The 21,452-nt window shown below is 33.8% G+C and overlaps 1 protein-coding gene across 1 annotated transcript in view; it reads left to right on the top strand.

The window, feature by feature from the left end:
- DPYD (dihydropyrimidine dehydrogenase) overlaps positions 1-21,452 on the top strand; it is a 796,846-nt gene that overhangs the window by 629,282 nt on the left and 146,112 nt on the right. Inside the window, exon 19 of the mRNA XM_012791012.3 lies at positions 15,977-16,119. Within this exon, the coding sequence (XP_012646466.1) occupies positions 15,977-16,119 (143 nt within the window). The remainder of the gene's footprint in view (positions 1-15,976; positions 16,120-21,452) is intronic.

The raw sequence follows: 21,452 nt of genomic DNA, 5'->3' as shown, positions 1-21,452 counted from the left end.
GAGCCAAATATTCTTTAAGGATTCATCTGGGAAGAAAAATTTATGATTACAAGGTTTTAATAGGAATAACACCCTTGAGTACCTCCTCTCTTGTTTTGGAGAGGTAAAGATATACTCAAATACCAATTTGGGCATAAAGTGCAAAACCAGAAATTCTCATTATATGCTAACATTATTTGTTGTCAGTTGATGACATTTTTGAAATTTGGCTCTGGGGTCTTACTTAGCACAATAGTCAGCAAAGGGCCAAACTACTTTTATGGCTTGCTGAAGCTGTGCCTTTCTAAATAGAGTGATTTTTACCATGCTTGGCCAATTCAAGAGTTATGACTTAGATGCATAGTTGATCGATAATACCTATCGTTATATTTGCATCATTTTTGTACACCGTGTGTACTTATCCATAATAATTAATGACTTATCACCAACAATGTGTGTGTGTGTGTGTGTACATTCTTATATGTGATATATGTGGCTTCTTTAAAAGCATTGCCTTCAAAGAAATTTCATGGAAATTGCAAACATTAATGAGGCCAAAAACATCATAAAAATTGCTCCCTTTGGGTCATCTAGTTGACATAGATTCACCTTCCATGATGTACTGCAGATGATGATCTTTGGTCCTATTCACCTTTATATAAGTTCACAGATTCATTTTCTATTTGTAAGTGGGAAGATGATCTCATACTTCATAAAATGAAGTATTTGAAATATTCTGACCATCAAAGATTTTTTAGAAGTGAATCCAAATACAAGATGCCTACTCACTTTTGAGATGGACTTTTATTCTACTTATTATTTATGCATTTATATATTTTTTGAACGAGTATAGTTTATATAAGATGCAATGTACATATATTAAATGTTCAGCTAAATTAAATTTCAGAATGGTTCACATCTGTACTAAGTGCAGTCTGAAACAAGACAGAGGATATATCCTTCACACCTGAAAGTTTTCTTAGGTTGCTTGGCAGTCAGTTTCCTCAACCCCAGCTGAGATTTATCTCACCATAGATTCTTTTTGTTCTGAAACTTCATATAAATTAAATAATATTTGTTCTTTCTCTTTTTCTCTTTTATACCCTCCTCCCCCTTCCCAGCTTCCGTGTGTGTGTTGGGGGTTATGCCTGGCCTCATTTGCTCAGCATAATATTTTTTTATATTTGTATATGACTGTGTTGTTACATATATCAGCAGGCAATTTCTTTTCATTGCTGGTAGTTTTTTATTGTGTTAATTGACCATAATTTGTTTATCCATTCTCTTATTGATGGATATTTGGGGCTTTCATTTCCTGTTTTGAGCTGCTGTGAACATTTTTGTGCATACACTTTTGTAGTGTGGTTTCACCTCTCTTCAGTGAATATCTAAAAAATAAAATTGCTGGGTCATAAGAGAGATGTATGTTTAATTTTTTTTAAGAACCTGCCAAATAGTTATCCAAAGTCATTCTATCATTTCATACTCCCATCTTCAGTGTATAAAAGTTCAGCTTGTTCTGCATTGTCATCAACCTTTGATGTTATTAGTCTTGTTGATTTTTAGCCATTCCAGTGGATATGAAATGGTGTCTCATTGTGGTTCTAATTTATATTTCCCAGATGTGCAGCACTTTTTAATGTATTTATTGTCTATTTGTATGTCTTCTTTTTTGAAATGTCTGTTCAAGCATTTTGCCCATTATACTTGAGTTATACATCCTTTAATTGTTAGTTTATAGGAGTTCTTTGTATATTTCAGATATGAGTTCTTTTTCAAATGTAGGTGTAAATATATTTTTCTAGGCTTTGGCTTCTTTATTCATTTCCTTAATGATGTCTTCTAATAAAGTCCAGTTTATCAATATTTAAAAAAAAATTAGTGCTTTTAACATCCTTTCCAAGAAATTTTTGACTAATCCAATGTTACAGAAATATTCTTCTGTATAGAAAATATTCTATGATTTTTTTTTGCCCTAGGAACTTTATGGTTTCAAATTTTACATTTAGATCTACAATCCACCTTGAATATTTAAAAAGTTTCTTTGTATGAAATGAGGTAGGATCATGGTTTATTTATTGATTTATTTATTTCTTCTTCTTCTTACAAATATTGTTTTGTTCTAATGTTCATATGTTAGAAGGACTTTTCTTTCATTGAACTGACTTGGCACCTTGGTCAAAAATCAACGGACGTTATCTGTAGGAGTTATATTAGGACTCCATTCTATTTTATTTATTTATTATATATTCTAATGCCCTTGTCTTGATTATTGTAGATTTAGAGGAAATTCTAAAGTGAAATGGTGTCCTTGAACTCTGGGTTTTTTTTTTTTTTTTCATGATTGTTTTGGCTATTCTAGCCTTCGTATTTTTATATAACTTTCAGTGTCAGCTTATCAGTTTCTTCAAATAAAACTTACTGGATTTTCATTTGGGGTTGTGTTGAATCTATAAATCAAATTGGTGAAATTTAACATTCGAACAGTATTGAGTCTTCCAATCTATGAATTCAGTATATCTCTTCATTTTCTTAAGTCTTTTTGGTTTTTTCAGGAATATTTTGTAATGTATAGATCTTACATATCTTTAATAAATATATTCCAATTTGTTGCTTTTTTGTGCTGGTGTAAATGTTATTTTAAATTTTAACTTTCTGATTGCTATTGCTATTAGGTAGAAAAGGATAGAGTATATAGAAAGCATATACGGAAAGATAATGTTTTACTATTAAGTATGATATTACCTATAGGCTTTTTACAGATGCTCTTTGTCAGATTGAGGATAGTTTCATTTACTTCTATTTTGCTGACAGTTTTTTACCATGGATGGATTTTTAATTTTCCTAAGTGTACTTTCTGCACCCTTTTGAGATGCTCACACAGTTTTTATCTTCTATTCTGTCAATAACGTGAATTATACTAATTGATTTTCAAATGTTAAACCAACTTCCCATTTTTGGTATAAACTCCATTTAATCACGATGTTTAACCCCTTTTATACATTTCTGAATGCAATTTTCTTATATTTTATTAAAGATATTTAGATCTTTGTTAATGAAAGATAGTGGCCTATAATTTTACTTTCCTTGAATGTACGTGTCAGGTTTTGGTGTAAGGATTATGGTAGCCTCATAAAGTGATTGGAATTTGTTCCTTTTTCCTCTGTCTTCTGCAAGAGTTTGTGTCAGATTGGCATTATTATTTCTTCCTTGAAGTTGACAGAATTTACCAATGAAGCCATCTGGACATGCAGTTTGCTTTGTGAAAATGTTTTTTTTTTTTTTTTTTTATTATGATTCAATTTTCTGTAATAGTTTTTGGCCTATTTTTGACTTAGATTTTCTGACTTTTCTATCTCAATTTGGTTAGTTATGTTTTGCACAGAATTTCTCCATTTAATTTTAATTGTTGAATTTATTGCATAAAGTTCTTCACATTGTTTTCTTATTATACTTTTAATGTTTTTAGAATCTGTAATGGTGGCACTACTTACTAAGCACTTACCATGTGATTGTCACTGTGCTACCTACTTTAGTAGATTATTTTATTTGACTATGTCTGGTTCTATATTAGGTACCTTAGAAGTTCTTGCCCACTCAATGGTTTTCCAAATAGCTGCTAGGTTCTAATCTTCCATTTGGCTGAGGAGTGTCCCCAGCTTGTAGACTGAAGCCCTAAGACATCAGGGGTCCTGGGGGCCACACGGATATGCACAGCTTGAGACCAGATGCTCACTTTTGGCACATAGCTGCCATCATGTATGGTAGGAGAGGTTACCAGACTGCTGTGCATTCTCATGGCCTAGGGTAGTGTGAGAGCTCCTTTAAATAACGCTTCAGGAGATCTTATCTTATGTAATCTAGTCTTAAATTCTCTTTCCTTTACACTTGATCATGTGCTCTCTTTTATACATGCTGCAGATTCCTGCAGTATTTATGATGTTTGTTAGGAGTATAAATGTATCTATGAAAATGAAAATATACATTACTGGCAATAGTTGTTGAATGACTGAATGGAATGGAACATTTTCTCTCTTCCATTACAGAAGTTCTCTATACTCTGAAAAATTGGATCATGCTGTACTAGTTGTAATGTTTATCTCTTCTGTCTGATAAAATTCCTAATAATACTGTTTTTTTATCAGACTAGAAAGATCTTTATGATATATAGAAAGGCTACAACAGGATCATATATTCTTTTTAGTTTTTCCTGAGTAATATTTCTATTAATAATAAATAGTAATATTTATTTTTATTAAAATTTATGAATTGCTATTAAAGTAGCAATGTTATTATTTTTCATTAATAGTAAATAGCTTTGAATTTCCCTCATTTTATCTTTTGTTTAGAAAACTGTTGAAATTCAAACCTATTTATTCTTATACCAGGTCAATATTTTTAAAAGCACTTTTTAAAATAAAACATCCTATAGGTCACGCTGGAAACTCAGACTTGTGGGGGGAGGGGGGAAAGGGCATTTTTTGAAACCTTAAAATTTGTACCCCCATATTATGCTGAAATAAAAAAAAACAAAAAACTATCCTATAGAAATTGATGATGGTGACCGGGGGAGTTGGAGATGGGCTGTTCCCCTCCCTGCTGTATATTGGGCAACACCGCTACGCACACTAATGCCCCATGGACCATTTCCCTACCTGAGAGGCTGCTTTAGTTTTACTGTTAACATAAGTGTTTCGCAAATATGATTTCTTCATTACTGTATCTGCATATTTTCTCACCTTGTCACTGACCCTTGCCAGAGTTTGAAATAGCCTATTTTCCAGCCCCAGACCTACCTACCCATCTTTCAAGGCCCAGCTGAAATTCTGCACCTTTCTCAAAGCCTCCCTGGACCACCACTGACTTCCTGCCTCTCTCCCTCTCCTCTGAGTTTCAGCCATGTCTGTTGTCTGCCCCACAAAATCAGGCCTGTGAACACGTGTTGCCCATGTTTTCATCTCATCTACTGAGCTTTATAAGCTCACTGAGAGGAGGCATCTCTTTGGCTGCCTTTAGCATCAGAGAAGTTGCTGAGTACAAAAAATAATTTGGGCTGAAAATGATGTCACAGTTTTACCCTATTGAAATTTAGCAAGAAATTTCGTCAACTAATCGAGAGAGCAACCAATTGGTAGAGACCCTGCGTTTCAAAGTGCCTTGTCAGTTTTATAGCAAGCATTGGTTCTCAGAGGGTTCAGATAAGGGCCCAGGTGGCGATGTGCTTGTCCACGCTACATCTTTGAGAGTTGTCCAGCCCAAAGAAGAGAACAAAACAGCATTGCCTGGTGTACAGCCTGTGTTTCAGCAGACTCTGAGGAGCACAGTCTTATCACAGAGCACAGAGATTAACACATGTAATTCATTGTAAAGAGAAAAGAGAATGCATTACTGGGAATGAAAGGCAAGGTTTTACAGGACAGCAAGTGCTACCATGACACCCTGGCCACAGAACCACCCACAGAGTAAACAGCACAGAATTTCATAGAGAAAAAAAATCACAGTTTTCCAGAGAAAGAAATAATATGATACTGGTGGATGTGGGAACTCTTTTTTGTCATTTTTATATGTCCCCAGGAAAAACAATGTGCCCACTTCCAGTTGTCCTGCATCCTCCCAAGGGTAAAATGCAATTCTGGTCATGGGCGTTATCATTGTCATTATAATCTTCCTCTTCCTTCTATTCAAATAACCATTTTTGAATACACATAGAATTGTGAGAATTTTGTCTGGTATGATAACATTTGCTCTGGACATCCTTAAGCAAAATCACATGAGAAAAGTTTATATAGCAAGTCTGCTAAGTCTGTCATGGTTCAGAATACTTCTTTGGTTGAGGAAATATGTCTTTTATTTGAGTAGTCCATCTATTCAGATCTATAAGTAAACCCTTTACATTTATAGGCCACAAGCATTGCCAGAAGTTCTTATTTGGAAGAGACTGAGGCATAAGGTAATCTGGTAATAAAGAAAAGCCCTCACAAACTCATCAATGAATTTTATGGTGACATTGTGGATTAATGGTTTTCCTGTTGCAATGCATTATTTAACCACACAACCCTACCTTTCTTACAGCACATAGTGTTTAACTCTTTGAAACTGAATTTCCTTATCTGTAAAGTGTGGATAATGCATATGTGACTTGTAATGATGTTGTGAGGATGTAAATAACGTGGGGATAATTTAGCAGAGCAACTGGTATGTAATAGGTTCTCAAATTACTTTAATTTAGCTATAAAAATGATATTGCCATTGGCTTTGAATTCTAATTTTGTTTTGTTATATGAAGGCCAGCAGATTAAATGTTATGAAAGTCTCAAAGAGTTTTACCACTCACAACCCAGAAACACTGTATGATCCCTCATCAATTGGTCTTAGTGGAATAGGCAGCTGGATAGCAAGAAAGAAACTGAGAGTTACAACTCTGGTCCATTTTAAATGTTAAATACCAGCTGAGCTCTAAAAGCCATTTATGGTTTTCCTTGATAACTCTGCTTTGAAAGTGCCCACCACTTTTAAAGTAAAACATACTTAAACATTTAAGATTAAGAGTAAGAAGAATTCACTACTTACTTTTTCCTGTTTGGAGGTTATAGAGCAAATAACACAATGAATATATTGTATATAGTATACATATTCATAGGTGTATATGATTTTAGTTTGCACCACCTAATTATGTGAATCAATTTATAGAATTCTGCATTCTTGTTTCCAAAGAGACCACATATGTTGTAGCATCTACCATGGAAACTAAACCAACTTGGAAATAGCAATAATATACTTATTTCAAGAATCTTTTTTCTTTTAGCTATGTCTTTCCTCTGTGTAAACATGTCTGCACACTGGATTTCTTTCTAAATCTGAATGTCCTCTCTGGCAATATTGAAGAATGTGCTTACTGTACTGTTTCATTAAACTGCTGTGTTATCGGGTAATTGTTTAAACATAATGCCATAGCACTATCAAAAGGAAAGGTGAACTAATGGCATTTGCAAATGTCAGGGATTATCTTAACACTTTTATTATAGTTTATAAAAAGTAGGTTCAGGGCATTTCATGGCAATTATTTCTACAGAAATTGGTTATTTAAATAAATTGCTAATTATCTGAAGATGACAGTATTGAAAATGCTACTAATGAGTTGTTTAATAAGTGTAGCTTGTGGTGGCCACCTACAGGTTGAAAATAGAAAGAACATACATATAGACTAATTGTAACTAGTGAATGCCATATATTTTTCCCTCTAGTAACAAAACTAAAGACATTTAGCTCTTCATGCCATCCATTGAGTCTTAGACACTGTAGTGAATTTCTAAGTTCTTCCTAGATTATGGTTTTTGTTCTAAAACAATTTCATTTCGCTTCTGCAACTGTCTTTTTCTTATCATGCTTGGTTATAATGATCATTAGTTATAGTTAGTATGGTTTTATAATTTATCATCTCAATCAGGATACTTTTTGACTAAAAGAGGATACTACTTATAATTATCTCATGTAATTATGAATAAATACAGGTGTAATAAACTGGGACTTTCTTGGGCAAACTGGGCCATATCGTCACTCTAGTTATATTAATTACTAACAACTCTAGCTCTAATTTAATTCCTTACCAACAATTAATATAATGCTAATTTATATAATGCCAGTTTTCTTGGTTTTATCATTCCTGGATAATATATATTTATTAGTTATAAAAATTAACTGTACTTTCTGAAACTTAATTTATATCCAAATATTTAAAATAAGGAAGAAGTATAGCATTGTGGTTACGAGCATAGTATTGAGAGTCAGGTAGACCTGGATTTAAATACTGGACCTACACTTTCCAAGGTGATCTTGAAGGTGTGATATTTATCCCCAGTGACTCTCAGTTTACACATCTATAACAATAGAGACAAAAATACCTATCTTATAGTAATGTCATCAGGACAATGTATTCATAAATACATAGGAAAATACATGGCAATTAACATTCAAAAGAGGAGTCTTTATATTTAATATATTTAATATTAAAATTTCATTTTAACTAATATGTGTTCCTTTTCAAAGTTAGCATCTTCGCTGATATCTATTGGGAAACTATCACATATGTAAAATTGCTCTTTAAACTACCATGACAATGTTCATAGTATCCTTGAAATTTTCATTGGAAGAGATCAACTAATCCAACATTTCCTATAGTACAGAAGTCTTTCTGTTGCCTTTTACCTGTCAAGTAGCCATCAATATTCAAGGGATAGGGAATCCCATTGTAGCTGATTTCATTGTTGAATTTACAACAAATTAATTATTAAAATAATAATAATATAACCACTAATGTGTGCTGAATCACTGATTCCAATTTTTTTTAATAAAATGAACAATATGTGTTTTCTTTATAGTTGCCTTTCCAGTATCTGAAGATAGCTATTAGGATTCCTTCCAATCATTATATAGATATATATCGTGTGTATGCGTGCATGTGTGTGTGTGTGTGTGTGAGAGAGAGAGAGAGTGAGAGAGAGAGAGAGAGAGAGAGAGAGAGAGAGAGAGAGAGAACATCCTATTCACTCTGTTATGTTTGTTGATCTTTTATTTAAACTGTCAGACATGGAACCAAATGTGTTTTTCTGAGTATACAGTATCATCGTACATCCCATATATAAAAATTTCACAGCATATATTCTGATGATGCCTATTCTTGTAAAGTGAATTTTAGGAGCATTATAAAAATGGCCATTTTTATTGCAGAAATAAATAAAACTACCTTCTTATCAAAAAGAGTCAAACAATATGAAGTATAGATATCAAAACTGGAAAGTTCTTCTTCAGCTCCTTTATTGCTGGACTCAGCCCATTCTCCAGAGACGGTAACTGAGCAGTTCAAAATTCAACATACTGAACTATGCATTTACATGAACATATGCATTTACATGAACATATACTAAATGTAATCATATGCTTTTTTTTTGCCAACAATGAGACCATACCATATATATTGTTCTGCTTCTTGTTATTAACTGTTAACATTATATAGCAGAGCTATTTGCATGTCAGTCGTAAAGGTTTTCACTGTTTTGCTATCAAAAAAACCCACAACACTTTAAGGAATATCTTTGTGTATGTAATTGTGTCTATACACTAATGGAATAGATTTCTCAAAATGGAATTTCTAGATAAAAAGGCATATGCATTGAGATATTGCAGATTATGTTTAAAAATCTAATAAAGATTTATTCACACAATTATACATATCTAGAGTCATAGACCCAAGCTATGAATATTTATATATTTTAAAAACATGAAATGACATATGGATTACAAAAGAATCCCCTAATTTGATATCTAGGAGATTAACACCCCTTAAGTATTAAGGGTTTATCCCTATATGCTTATAGCTGAATGTTTATGTTTCTGATCAATTTTCTCTGGTTTTGACAGTAATATTAGCTTATATATACTATAAGCCAGCACTATGCTAGGTGCTTTCCATTAATTATATCATTTAATACTTCCAAAGTCCCTATGACATTATTGGTATCAATGTCCCTGTTTCACAGATAGGGAAAACTAATATTTTAGAAACTCAAGGAGCTTGCTCAAATCACAATTGTATTAAGCAACTGAGCTGGGACTTAAACCTAATTGGCTGGACTTCATTCAGCATTTCTTCTTTTAGCAGTAGGCCATACTGATACTGATTTTCTTAAGCAAAAAACAATACAAAGATGGTCCACTTTGTAACTGCTTCACTGCCACTTCTCAATAATAACTGAAAAGTGGGAACTTTCATGTCACAAAGACTTGATTTTCAGTCTCATTCTATCCTTATAAACTGTGTGGCACTGAACAAGTTATTGATTCAGATTGAGCTTCCTTTTTTCATGTACAAATTGAGGAGACAGCACCTGCCTTTCATAGAGTTACAAGGGTTAAATTACACAAGGTACGTGAAGCCCCACCCTTAGTGTCTGGCACATGGAAACCACTCCATGAACGGTGCTGCTATTCATTCCACTAACAGCAGCTGACACTTTCAGAAAGGAGAATGGCTTCTTCCTTGGTGAATATTAATTCTCTTGCTTTAATATAAAATGCCTGGCACATGCTAGGTACTGAGTTATTGAATACGAATCAACTATGAACATATTAAATACATAATGAAGCAGATAAACATTGCTATAAAGATATGAAGACAGAGAAAAAAATCATGGAAAACTCAACTAAAATTAGGCATTTCCACAAGAAAATTTATAGCTTTTCCCCCAAAATTAAAATAACAACAACATCAAATAATTGACTTTATTTTTCCCATTTCTCCTGTTTGGATTTCATAACTATACATATAACTCTAGATCCTTTTATCATTTCAGTTTCTGCTTGAATTATGCTAATGTTCTTAGAAGACCTTAATCCATGTGTAAAAATGTATTTTTAAATGGCACGCTTCATGTATTTATCAGTATATTAGCTTCATTAACATTTTAAGCTTGTTTTAGTAAAGCATAAATTTGTTGGTGCTTGATTTATAGGTATTTTATAAAAAAATCAATCTCAACTCTAAATCCTTGAAATTCTTGATTCGTTAATATTTTCTTTCTTCTAGATGATGTTAAAACTATTAACAATTAGTCAAAGTTCAATTTCTAATGAATTTGTTATCCACTTAATTCATTATATTTTAATTAATATAAGCAAATTAAAACTACATTTTCTTTTTGTATACACAGTGAGCATGAGTGAATATTATAACCCAATTTCTGTTTTATTGCCAGCTAGAGCTATTATCAGCGAGTTTATTGTGGACTTAGTTCTAACAATTAACTGTGTAACAGTAGCTGTCCTAGGAGTCAAATGATTAGGGGAAAAACAAACAGAATTAAACTTAATTATTCAAAATTCCAGCTATCCAAAATTAGCATATGTTCCACACTATCTTGCCCATTAAAAATTCCTTTTCTTTTCAAGGATTTAGTCATGCAAAGTAAATCTCTGCCTCCTTTTCACCAATAAACTTGAGTTCTGATATGGTCATTAAAATCTTTATATATTACTTTATTGCATGGACCTTTTGTTTTTCAAAAAATTTTTTAAAAATATATTGACGTCTGCCTGTGAGATTTTTTTTTCCCTTTGGAGTCAAAGTAATCTTATCAATATTATGACATTGCTAAATGACAGCGGTTAGGGAAGGAGAAAAAGGAGGGGACATGTATGTTTCTCTTTAGATATCAGAGGATAGAAAAACCTATCATCATAGGCATCGTGCTTTTATCTCCAATTTAAAAATCTATTTTATTGTATCAACAACACATAAAAACAACACAGAATGTTCTATCAAAGTAAACTAAAAAAATGCTTCCTCTGAAATCAATTGTTCTTGAGGATAGTAGAGATTACATAATAATACCAACACTTCCATAATTTTTGTTATGTGCTAGTCCTTTATATAATATATATTAAATCATTTGTTCCCCAAAACAATTCTTTGAAGTTATTATAATTTTCATTATTTTATAGATGACAAAATTGAGATACAGTTAGAATAAGAAATTTTCACAAAGTCACACAACTTGTAAGTAGAATAAAGATTCAAACCTCAGCAATTGGCTCCATTGTCTGACTGATGATGTAACTAGTTCATCCTCAAATCGCCTTCCTTCTAGAATTCATACTAGTAGTATTTATAAAATGTATGATATCTTCTGGATTCAGGACTAGGTCTAAAAAAGTGTATGATTTTCAAATAAATGTGAAATTTTTCTAAGGGAATAACCATAAGGAATGAATAATTGGACTCAAATTATTTACCTTGAAACAACTTAAGCAGATGATAAGAGCTGGTGTTTTGGGTATCAATCCCAGGTAAACGGTTAGGACCTAAACTGATACCAGGAAAAAAATTCCATAGGTGTTTAATGAATATTTTGTGGATAGATAGATGGACAGATGAATGGATAAAGACTGAATAAGGAACCTGATTAAGTGATAATACATTATTACATATATATCCATATGCTATAACTATAACTAATGGTAGCATTTTTGAAATTGTACTTAAACTATGTGACAAAAGAGTATTATATTCTTAAAGAAAAAAAAAGTTTCCTTAAAATCAGATTGATTAGCTCAATTCAAAATATCTGGCTTACTAAAATATTGTTTCTTTTTTTTTTTTTTTTTTTTTTTTTTTTTTTTTTGAGACAGAGTCTCACTTTGTTGTCCAGGCTAGAGTGAGTGCCGTGGCGTCAGCCTAGCTCACAGCAACCTCAAACTCCTGGGCTTGAGTGATCCTTCTGCCTCAGCCTCCCGAGTAGCTGGGACTACAGGCATGCGCCACCATGCCCGGCTAATTTTTTTTTTTTTTATATATATATCAGTTGGCCAATTAATTTCTTTCTATTTATAGTAGAGACGGGGTCTCGCTCTTGCTCAGGCTGGTTTTGAACTCCTGACCTTGAGCAATCCGCCCGCCTCGGCCTCCCAAGAGCTAGGATTACAGGCGTGAGCCACAGCGCCCGGCCTAAAATATTGTTTCTAAAACATGAATCAATCCAAAAGTGTTCTGTGCAATTTATCAAAGAAGCTCTGTGAATTCAACAAAATGATTTGCATTTTAAGTTGTGACTACATGGAAGGCGTAGATTGATTTGAGACCAAAAGTTACAGTTCAGCCTAGTCCACCAGCTATTCCACAAAGGCCACTTTAGTTCAAATCAGAATTCTTGGCAGCAACATTGCAACTTAAAGGGTCAGTTCATTTTCTGTTTGTTTATACATTTGAACTGCAGCTTATTTCCAAACATGGGGACTCGGAATGGCTTGATTTTTATTGGAGGATTCCACACAGTTGAAACAGAATGGCTTGATGTAACTGAATTTCCCATTAGGTTCATAGGGCCACCCCATGTAGATGAAGGCTTAATTTAAATGGCATGGTACCTATTAGTTCATTTAAGTTTATAGGATTTCAATTTCTTGATTTAAACCTTGTTGTTTCCTTAAGGATGGAGTCCACATTCACACTCCTTTAGCTTCTCAAACTGGCTTCTTCCTCCCTAGTCTTTGGTCTAAAATTATTAATCACTGCAGTAGTGACGAAAGTTTTAAAAATCTTTTATCTCAATAACTGTGATTCTGGAAGTCTTTATTCATTTTAATTGCATATGTACAACTCTGTATGGCATTGATACATGCATTTTCTTTGCACTAAAAGTTTCGTTTTAATTTTGAACCTATTATTTCTTCATTTCTGTCACTCTAAAACTAAAAAGAAATTTCTCTATAACAGTTTAGAAAGATTCTTTTATATACCTTCAGTTTCCCTCCAGAAATGTTTCTTAGTGGATGTGAAAGTTATTTTTAAAACCTATTCCCCATAAAAATGCTGAGAACAGGTAGATTATATTTCATATTAAATCAGCTGAGTTATAAAAAATCAAACAGAGTTTATAATGGAAATAAAAACTGAACTTACTATTGCCCAGCAACAGAAGGGTCCATTTCTTCATTGTTAGATCTCATTTCCTCAGAGAACATAATTATTCTTAATTTAAAAAAAATCATTATTAGTTTGAAAGGTTTTCCTGTTCATTAGGTATATTAGAAAAGTCTTAGAAAAGGAAGAAAAACATAAAGTAGAAAATGTCTTATTGACCTAATTGAACATCTTCAAATGCCAATGAGGATTTGCTGATGTTTTTAACACTTGTTTAATAATGTTGCCCTTTAAATGTAACTGGTTAAATTTTCAAAGCTGTGTTCTGGGATTTTGCCATTCGATGTCCATTAATATCAGTTGGAATATGTGGCCAAATCCCTGTATACCACTTTGAGATTTTACCCTTTGGTGTTAATGGTAGTCTTCTAACAGTGCATTTAGAAATAAATTATTTATCTGCTTAGCTCAAATTTCCTTTACTCTCTTGGGTCAACTAAATAAGGGGGAAAAAGGAATCTCAATATTTCTTTATTACTTCAAAATGACATATATGTAAAGAAACCATTAGCTTAGTATATATTGAGCATGAGAGTTATACAGAGATATCTATGTGTGTATCTTAAAGTTTAAGTTGTAGATTTCCTTAAAATGCATTTATTTAACTTTTATTATGTAGATCTATTTTAGTATAGATACAAATATGTATGTATATATAAATGTGCATGTATATTCTCACTATTAATTCTTCTGTCCATTATGTTAGCCTTTTTTAATGGTTCAAAGACTAAGAAGAAACTGTCGATAAATATTCTAATATAGAAATTGAATCTTGACATCCAGTTTCTAATTTGACCTAACTTAATGCCTGTGTTCTAAATGTCTGTTATAGAGTCTGAAATGTTATTATTGAATATTCCTAGCTAAGAGACACTAACATCTAGAGGAAGCTTTTTCAGGTGTGGGAGCAACAAGCAGACATTTCCACATTTTTGTTTTGAGTATAAAAGCATCAGTTATGCCTAAGTTCAGTTGTATCTAAAATGGATACTAAGAGGATAAAAAGAAAGGTGTTTTTCTTTTTTAGGGGAGGAGGGACTTTATTTTTCAGACCAGTTTTAGGTTCACAGCAACATTGAGAGGAAGGTGCAGAGATACTGCGTATAACCACTGCCCCGCACATGCGCAGCCTCCATTATCATCCCCCACTAGGCTGGTAGAGCTGTTACAGATGATGAATCTACAGTGACACAGACATCATAACCACCCAAAGTCCATAGTTTACATTGGGATTCACTCTTGCTGTTATACATTCCATGAGTTTGAAAAAATGTAAAACAATATGCATCCACCAATGTAGTATCATATATAGTATTTTCACTGTCCTAAAAATCCTCTTTGCTCTGTCTATTTATGCCTCCCTCCCACTCCTGGCAACCACTGATATTTTTACTGTCTCCATAGTTTTGCCTTTTCCAGAGTGCCTTATACTTGGAATCATACAATATCTAGCCTCTACAGATGAAAAGATACTGATTTTAAGGAAAGCTCTGTGTAATTCCTCAAAGTGACCACGCCAATCAATACATATTGATAATGAAAGTGACTATGCTTATGGTAGTGGAGATGACGATAAAATACCACATGAGGCCACATCAGTAGCTTTGTTTGTGTTGTTTGTAAAGCCCTGGTTTAAGGCAATGTCAAATTCTTATGCAAGTATTAATAGAACTACCTTTGGTTCAGAAAATGCTTTAAAGGACCACTGACTTATGAGTGAAGACCAGGAATATCAAATTATATTCCTTTGTTATGAAGGCATTAATTTACTCTGGGATATATAACACTTGAGATTGCAAAGAAGCTTTGGCACAGTGTATTCATTTTTATAATGAGCCCAAAGTATTTTGTCCATCATATAGTTTTCATTGCTATTAGGGAATAATAGACTGGTAATGTTTGGCTAATTAAAACATCTAAAAAACTAAATACATATACCCTAATTACTGGATTCTAGTAAATTCTCTTGATTAAAACTTTCTAATATATGAAAACTTAGATTAGGCTTCATATATTTCTTTCAATTGTTGGAAATATATGTAAAAAGCAATATGGAATCTGTAAGTTCATCAGCACCTTGCTTGTTTTTGTTGTATCTATATTGGTACCAGCTGCTTTATACTTTACAGAAACATAGCTGTATATCTATTTATGTACTGTATATGATTGTTTTTCTTTTTCAAAACTGCTGTTCCTTGTGTATTTAAAACAGATGCTTGAATGTTCTATACAATTTTTTACACATTACTTTATATCAAATTGTAATATGAGAGAGTTCTTGGGTTACTATACCCACTTGCATAATGTCTCTGCATTCAATAATAGCATCAAAGTCCTTAAAATGAATAAGCATCCATTGACAAATTAAAATACTTTGAAAAATAACAACATTTATCCATTATCCATGTACACATCTTAAGTAGAGATAAAGAAATGTGAAATGTGTCCAGTACATGACAGTATATAAGGCAATAGGTTCAAATGGTCAATATGCTAACCATTGATTATTCTTATTTTCTACAGGGACAGCGATCAGACCTATTGCTTTGAGAGCTGTGACCTCCATTGCTCGTGCTTTGCCTGGATTTCCCATTTTGGCCACTGGTGGAATTGACTCAGCTGAAAGTGGTCTTCAGTTTCTCCATAGTGGTGCTTCAGTCCTCCAGGTAGGACTTGTGTTTGTCTATCCCTTAAAAAGCTCCATCTGACAAATACAGCATAAACTATGTGACAACAGATATATTCTTTTATGTCCTCTGAGAAAGAGAAACTGTGTGGGATCAAATGGCAGCATGCATTAAGTTCCTCTCATGAGTTGAGAACAAATCTGAGGTTCATCTCCTGTCCTACTGAGGGATTACAAACCCTCTATCTTTTTCTGATGTATTTATTCACCCATCTGTTTCTAAAATAAATGAGATCAGGTACCAAATGCATACTATCCTACTAGCTAAAAAACAAATCCATGAGGAAATCTGGCTAAAAGTAAAATCTGAATTGAAAAATAAAATGAAATCAAGGGTATGACAATCTATGACATAAGGTACTGGAGAGATTACCAGATTTGACTCTGACAACCAAAGAAGGAAATTATGGGCATCATAACTTTCAAAATATAAAAGTACATTGATGAATCAGCTTCTTGTGCTACAAAGCTAAGGGAGATTCCTCCACTGTCTTCATACAGGTATGGTTTGTGATGTAGTGAATTGTACTCTTAATAACATTCCTAAAAATAATAACAATTAGGATTTTTAAATCATTCTTACACTTTTTTTTTTATAATGTTGTTCAACATGGGCCTAGTGCTATCAGAACATTTTAACATAGGAATTTCTCATGCAGGTTTTGTGTTCTGACTTGACTGGGGATAACGTTTTTATATGATGACTAGACTGTGAATTCTTCAGTAATATTCTATTAATGTGGCTTCTCACTACATAACATTGATGGTAACTGGAAAGCAGAGAGTTTAGCATCACTTGCATTCTCTGGCAAAAAGATAGAGTGCAAATACCTTGTGTTCTACTTTGTTAATCAGAATTAACATTATCTTAAGAAATACTTACAATCTAATTTATGTGGTAAATTGCATTTATATATTTGCATATGTTGAATCAGCCTTTCGTCTCTGGGATAAAGCACACCTGGTCATGGTGAATTATTTTTTCGATGTGCTATTGGATTCGATTTGCTAAGATTTTGGTGAGTGTTTTTGCATATAGATTCATGAGGTATATTGGGGTGTAGTTTTCTTTTTTTGTTATGTCTTTCCTGGCTTTGGTATCAAGGTGGTATTGGCTTCATAGAAAGAGTTGAGGAGGATACCATCTTTCTAAATGTTGTGGAATAATTTCTGTAGTAGAGGTATGAGTTCTTCTTTGTATGTTTGGTAAAATTCAGATGTGAACCCATCTGGTCCAGGACTTTTCCTTGTTGGAATCTAAGATGGAAATAATATGTATCAAAATGCTAATGGAGGAAGACTTCTGCTTTTAAGAAGATGGAGTACACTTACTTTTCTCTATGCCTCCTACTAAGTACAACTAAAAACTCTTAAAACCCTTAGATAAAAAACTAATGTAACAAGATTGAAAGGCAGAGAGAAAGTAGACTAACTAGGGAATTCAAGACCCATGTATCTCACACTTGGAGACAAAGAAGCCCAACAACCCAGAAACAACAACGGGTGCAGATGAACAGCCTGCTCTCTCCAGCCAAAGAACCAGGAAAGGGAAAGCCTACCAAGACAGAAGCTTTTAGACCTAACTGTTCCACTATGGCTCAACAGAACAGATAAATACCTCATCCCCACACCCAGCATGCAAGCTAAGCACACATGGGGAGCTTAGACCTCCACTCTTACCCGGCAGACCTACATCCCCACTCTTCACTGGGCAATAATAAGCTCCCCCTTGTGGGAAACCTGGGCTTCCACCCCCCCCTTGAGAGTAATGAGGTGTCCCTCCTCCTCCGTCCAGGGCTAGTATCAGAGGATTTCTAATGGAGAATCGAGACTTTCATCACCACTCTGTGGTAATAGGGCCGCTCTCCCTTCCTCTGTACTATGGTGTCAGTGAAAGCCAAGTGGTGAGCAGCAACAAAGCTCCCTGCCCCTCTCAGCCTGGGGACTTGGTAGGAGCCAGAACTCTCACCCTCTTTCAGGAGTAACAAGAAGCCATGCCCCTCAGGGGTCAAACGAGACTGAGTAAGGAATCTGGGCTTCTATCTCACAGTGAGGAGTCAGCACTCTCCCTTCCCCTACCAGAGTGTTGTCAAGAAAAGCCAGCTGAAACTGAAGGTTTAAATAAGACCAAGAGTCCCTTCATAAAATACCCAAATTGTCAAGAATTCAATGAAAGGTTATTCCTCATACCAAGACCAAGGAATATCTCAAGCTGAATGATAAAAGACAATCAATAGATGTTCACATGAAGAAGAGAGAGATGTTATAATTATCTGTCAAAGATTTTAAAGCATATGTTGAACCAGCCATTATAAAATCCATTATACCAATCATTATAAAATTATATTAAGAAGCAATTATGAACATGCTTGAAACAAATGAAAAAGCAGAAAGTCTCGACAAAGAAATAGAAGATAGAAAGAAGAATCAAACAAATTTTAGGACTGAAAAATCCAGTAACTAAAATACAGAACTGAATTGATGTGCTCAACAACAGAATGGAGAGAACAGAAGAAAGACTCCATGAACTGAAAGGTAGAGCAATAGAAATTAACCATTCTGAACAAAAGAGAAAAAAAATGAAAAAAGCCTTAGGAAACTGTGAGTCTATAACAAAATATCTAACATTCGTGTCCTCATAGTCCCAGAGGAGAGGTGAAGGAAGGTGGATAAAAAGAAATAATGGCTGAAAATGTCCCAATTTTTGCAAAGGACACAAACCTATAGATTCAAGAAACTGAGCAAACTCCAAAAAGGACAGATCCAAAGAAATCCATACGAAAGAAACATGATAGTCAAACTTCTGAAAACTAAAGGCAAAGAAAGAACCTGAAAAGCAGCAAGAGAGAAATGATATCTATAAGGGACAATGATTCTAATGATGGTGAATTTCTCATCGAAACCCATGAAGTCCAGAAGGAAATGGGATAACATTTTTCAAATGCTGAAAGAAAAGAATTATCAACTCAGAATTCTATACCCTTCAAAAAAAATGAAGAGGAAATCAAGATACTCTCATCTAAAGAAAAATGAAGAGAATATATTGCTAGGTGACCTTAACTAAATGAGTGGCTAAAAGAAATTCCTTGAAAAGAAAAGAAATGATAAAAGAAGGCACCTTGGGACAGCCGGGAGGAAAGAAGGCTGTGGAACAGTGTCTTCAAAAAGAATCTGGAAGATAATAGATGTCCAGACTTGAATATGACCTGAATTTATTTTTGTGAACACATAGAAATGCAAAGCCCGGAGGATACAGATAAGTTATGAGTGGATTCCAAACTGACTCCTGCTCATTGCTAGACATGGGTTCATGGGTGAATCACAAGCGGGAATGAAGATTGTTGACTGTCCACCGTGTGGATGTAGAGGCTGCTGTTACATATGGTATTTCCACATCCTACCCGAGAGTGAATAGTTTTATATTTTTTTTTGATTGACATCAACTGAGGCTTGGAGGGATGAAAGTCACATGACTTGCGATAGAGCCAGAATTCAAACCTAGGTTTTCACAGTCACAAAGTCAATACTCTTCTGACTGGTCATGCTGCCTGCCCCTTTCACAGGACCTGTAAGATGAGAATATTAGTTGCAGGCAGTTTCTTTCGTGTCTACTCAAAGCTTATATATTCAGGCTGGAGCTTATTCCTTGGAGTTAGGATTCAATAAAGAGAAGAAATGTGAAAACATAGACAAATAAACCAGCATTATGTGTCCTGAGTGCAGATATGTGCTCAGCATGTGGACCCTAGTATGTAAATATATGTAGAGTATTATGTGTCCTCATAAAAATGTGTGGTGAAATAATTATTCAAATTTCAGTTTCTCCTTATGTTACCTTAGATGGAGAATCATAGACTCGCTCAGACTATATTATCAAAATCTATATATATGAATGGATCCTGGAATTAGAACTGCAAGAATCAGTGGGAAAGTTCTAGGGAGAGACCTTTGACATCTTTCTTTTGTGGGCCATGATTCAACTTCAGAAGAATCTAAAATTCTGTCCACTTTTGCTCTCTCCATGGATTACTCCTTGTTTCTGCCTCCTCTGAACTTCTGACTAGCACTTGGTTGTCATGACCCTCAGGCATACATTACATGGTGACCTTTCAACTCTAGTTTCTACATGAAATACCTCTCTAACTTAATATCTGTTGGTGCAGACTGCCAAGAGAGGAAATCGGTTTGGCTCAAGTTGTCTTTTCTTGCCATACCTCATCATAGGCCATTGGTTACCCCATGTATTGATGGCTTGGTATGTAGCAGAAACATATTAATGCTAAATATTTGTTTGAATGAATTTATTAAACAAAGGTGCTCAAGTTTCAATTTCTATTTACCAGAATTGTAAAGAAGGGGTAAAAAGATTCACATCGCATAAAAAGTCTTTGCTTCTTCAGCTCTGGCCAGAAATGACCCAGAGACTTTCCAGCTATGTAGAATGTTGGTTCCTAAATGATTTCATTAAAAATTAAAAGTTCCACACCATAGGCTTTTACTGGTAGAAAATTACAGATTATGTATCAATCCTACCATTAGTTTGAGTCAGATTTTTTATTCAGCCGGAAAATATGTTGTAACTAATTTTTAGCTCATGTGAACTAAAATCAGTATTAAGATATACTTAGTACAGCTATGAGGTGGAAAACATTTGAATTTATAATTTTGGCTTGGCATTTCAATGGAGTAGAGAATATATAATATTTCCATTCTCTTCCATTGTAACTAAATTTCACCCAGTTCCACTCCCTATTCCTGGGTTAATCTAACCTTTCATTTTCTATACTTCTAAGCTGTTTAATATTATTAGAGAAATTCAGGTAGCTCTGCCAATTGGATTTACTCCAGATCCACATTGTTTAATGTCACCTGGGCCTTATGTGCTAGTCTGTATCCCTTTTTATTCAGTTTTTTAACTTCTCATAAAATTCTCCGTAGCAGTTAGTTCAAATCTTTTTCATATAGTTGAAAGCCCCAAAACTCTCTCCATCATCATCCTCTGATTTCTTTGATGCCATCTGATCACTGGCTCTCAGCCCAGCTCAATCCCTTTCTCTGGTTTTGTAATACTTATCAAATCCACCTTTCTAATTATTTCTACTCAGAAGTAAAGTGTGTACCAATAAAATGTATTTCTTACAAGACATATAGGCAGACAAATTAAATATATTAATAAAATCTTGGTGATGGTACTGATATACTAGAATATAGAAAGTAATATAAGTCCTATAATGGATATAGAAATAGTAATATAAATAAATATTGTCATTCTGATTTTTCTCATACATTAGCCATCACATACATAGACTATGC

The sequence above is a fragment of the Microcebus murinus genome, chromosome 2, assembly GCF_040939455.1.
Source record: "Microcebus murinus isolate Inina chromosome 2, M.murinus_Inina_mat1.0, whole genome shotgun sequence".
Taxonomy (NCBI): Eukaryota; Metazoa; Chordata; class Mammalia; order Primates; family Cheirogaleidae; genus Microcebus; species Microcebus murinus.
Note: the sequence above shows the minus strand (reverse complement) of the source record. Positions and strands in the feature narration are given on the sequence as shown.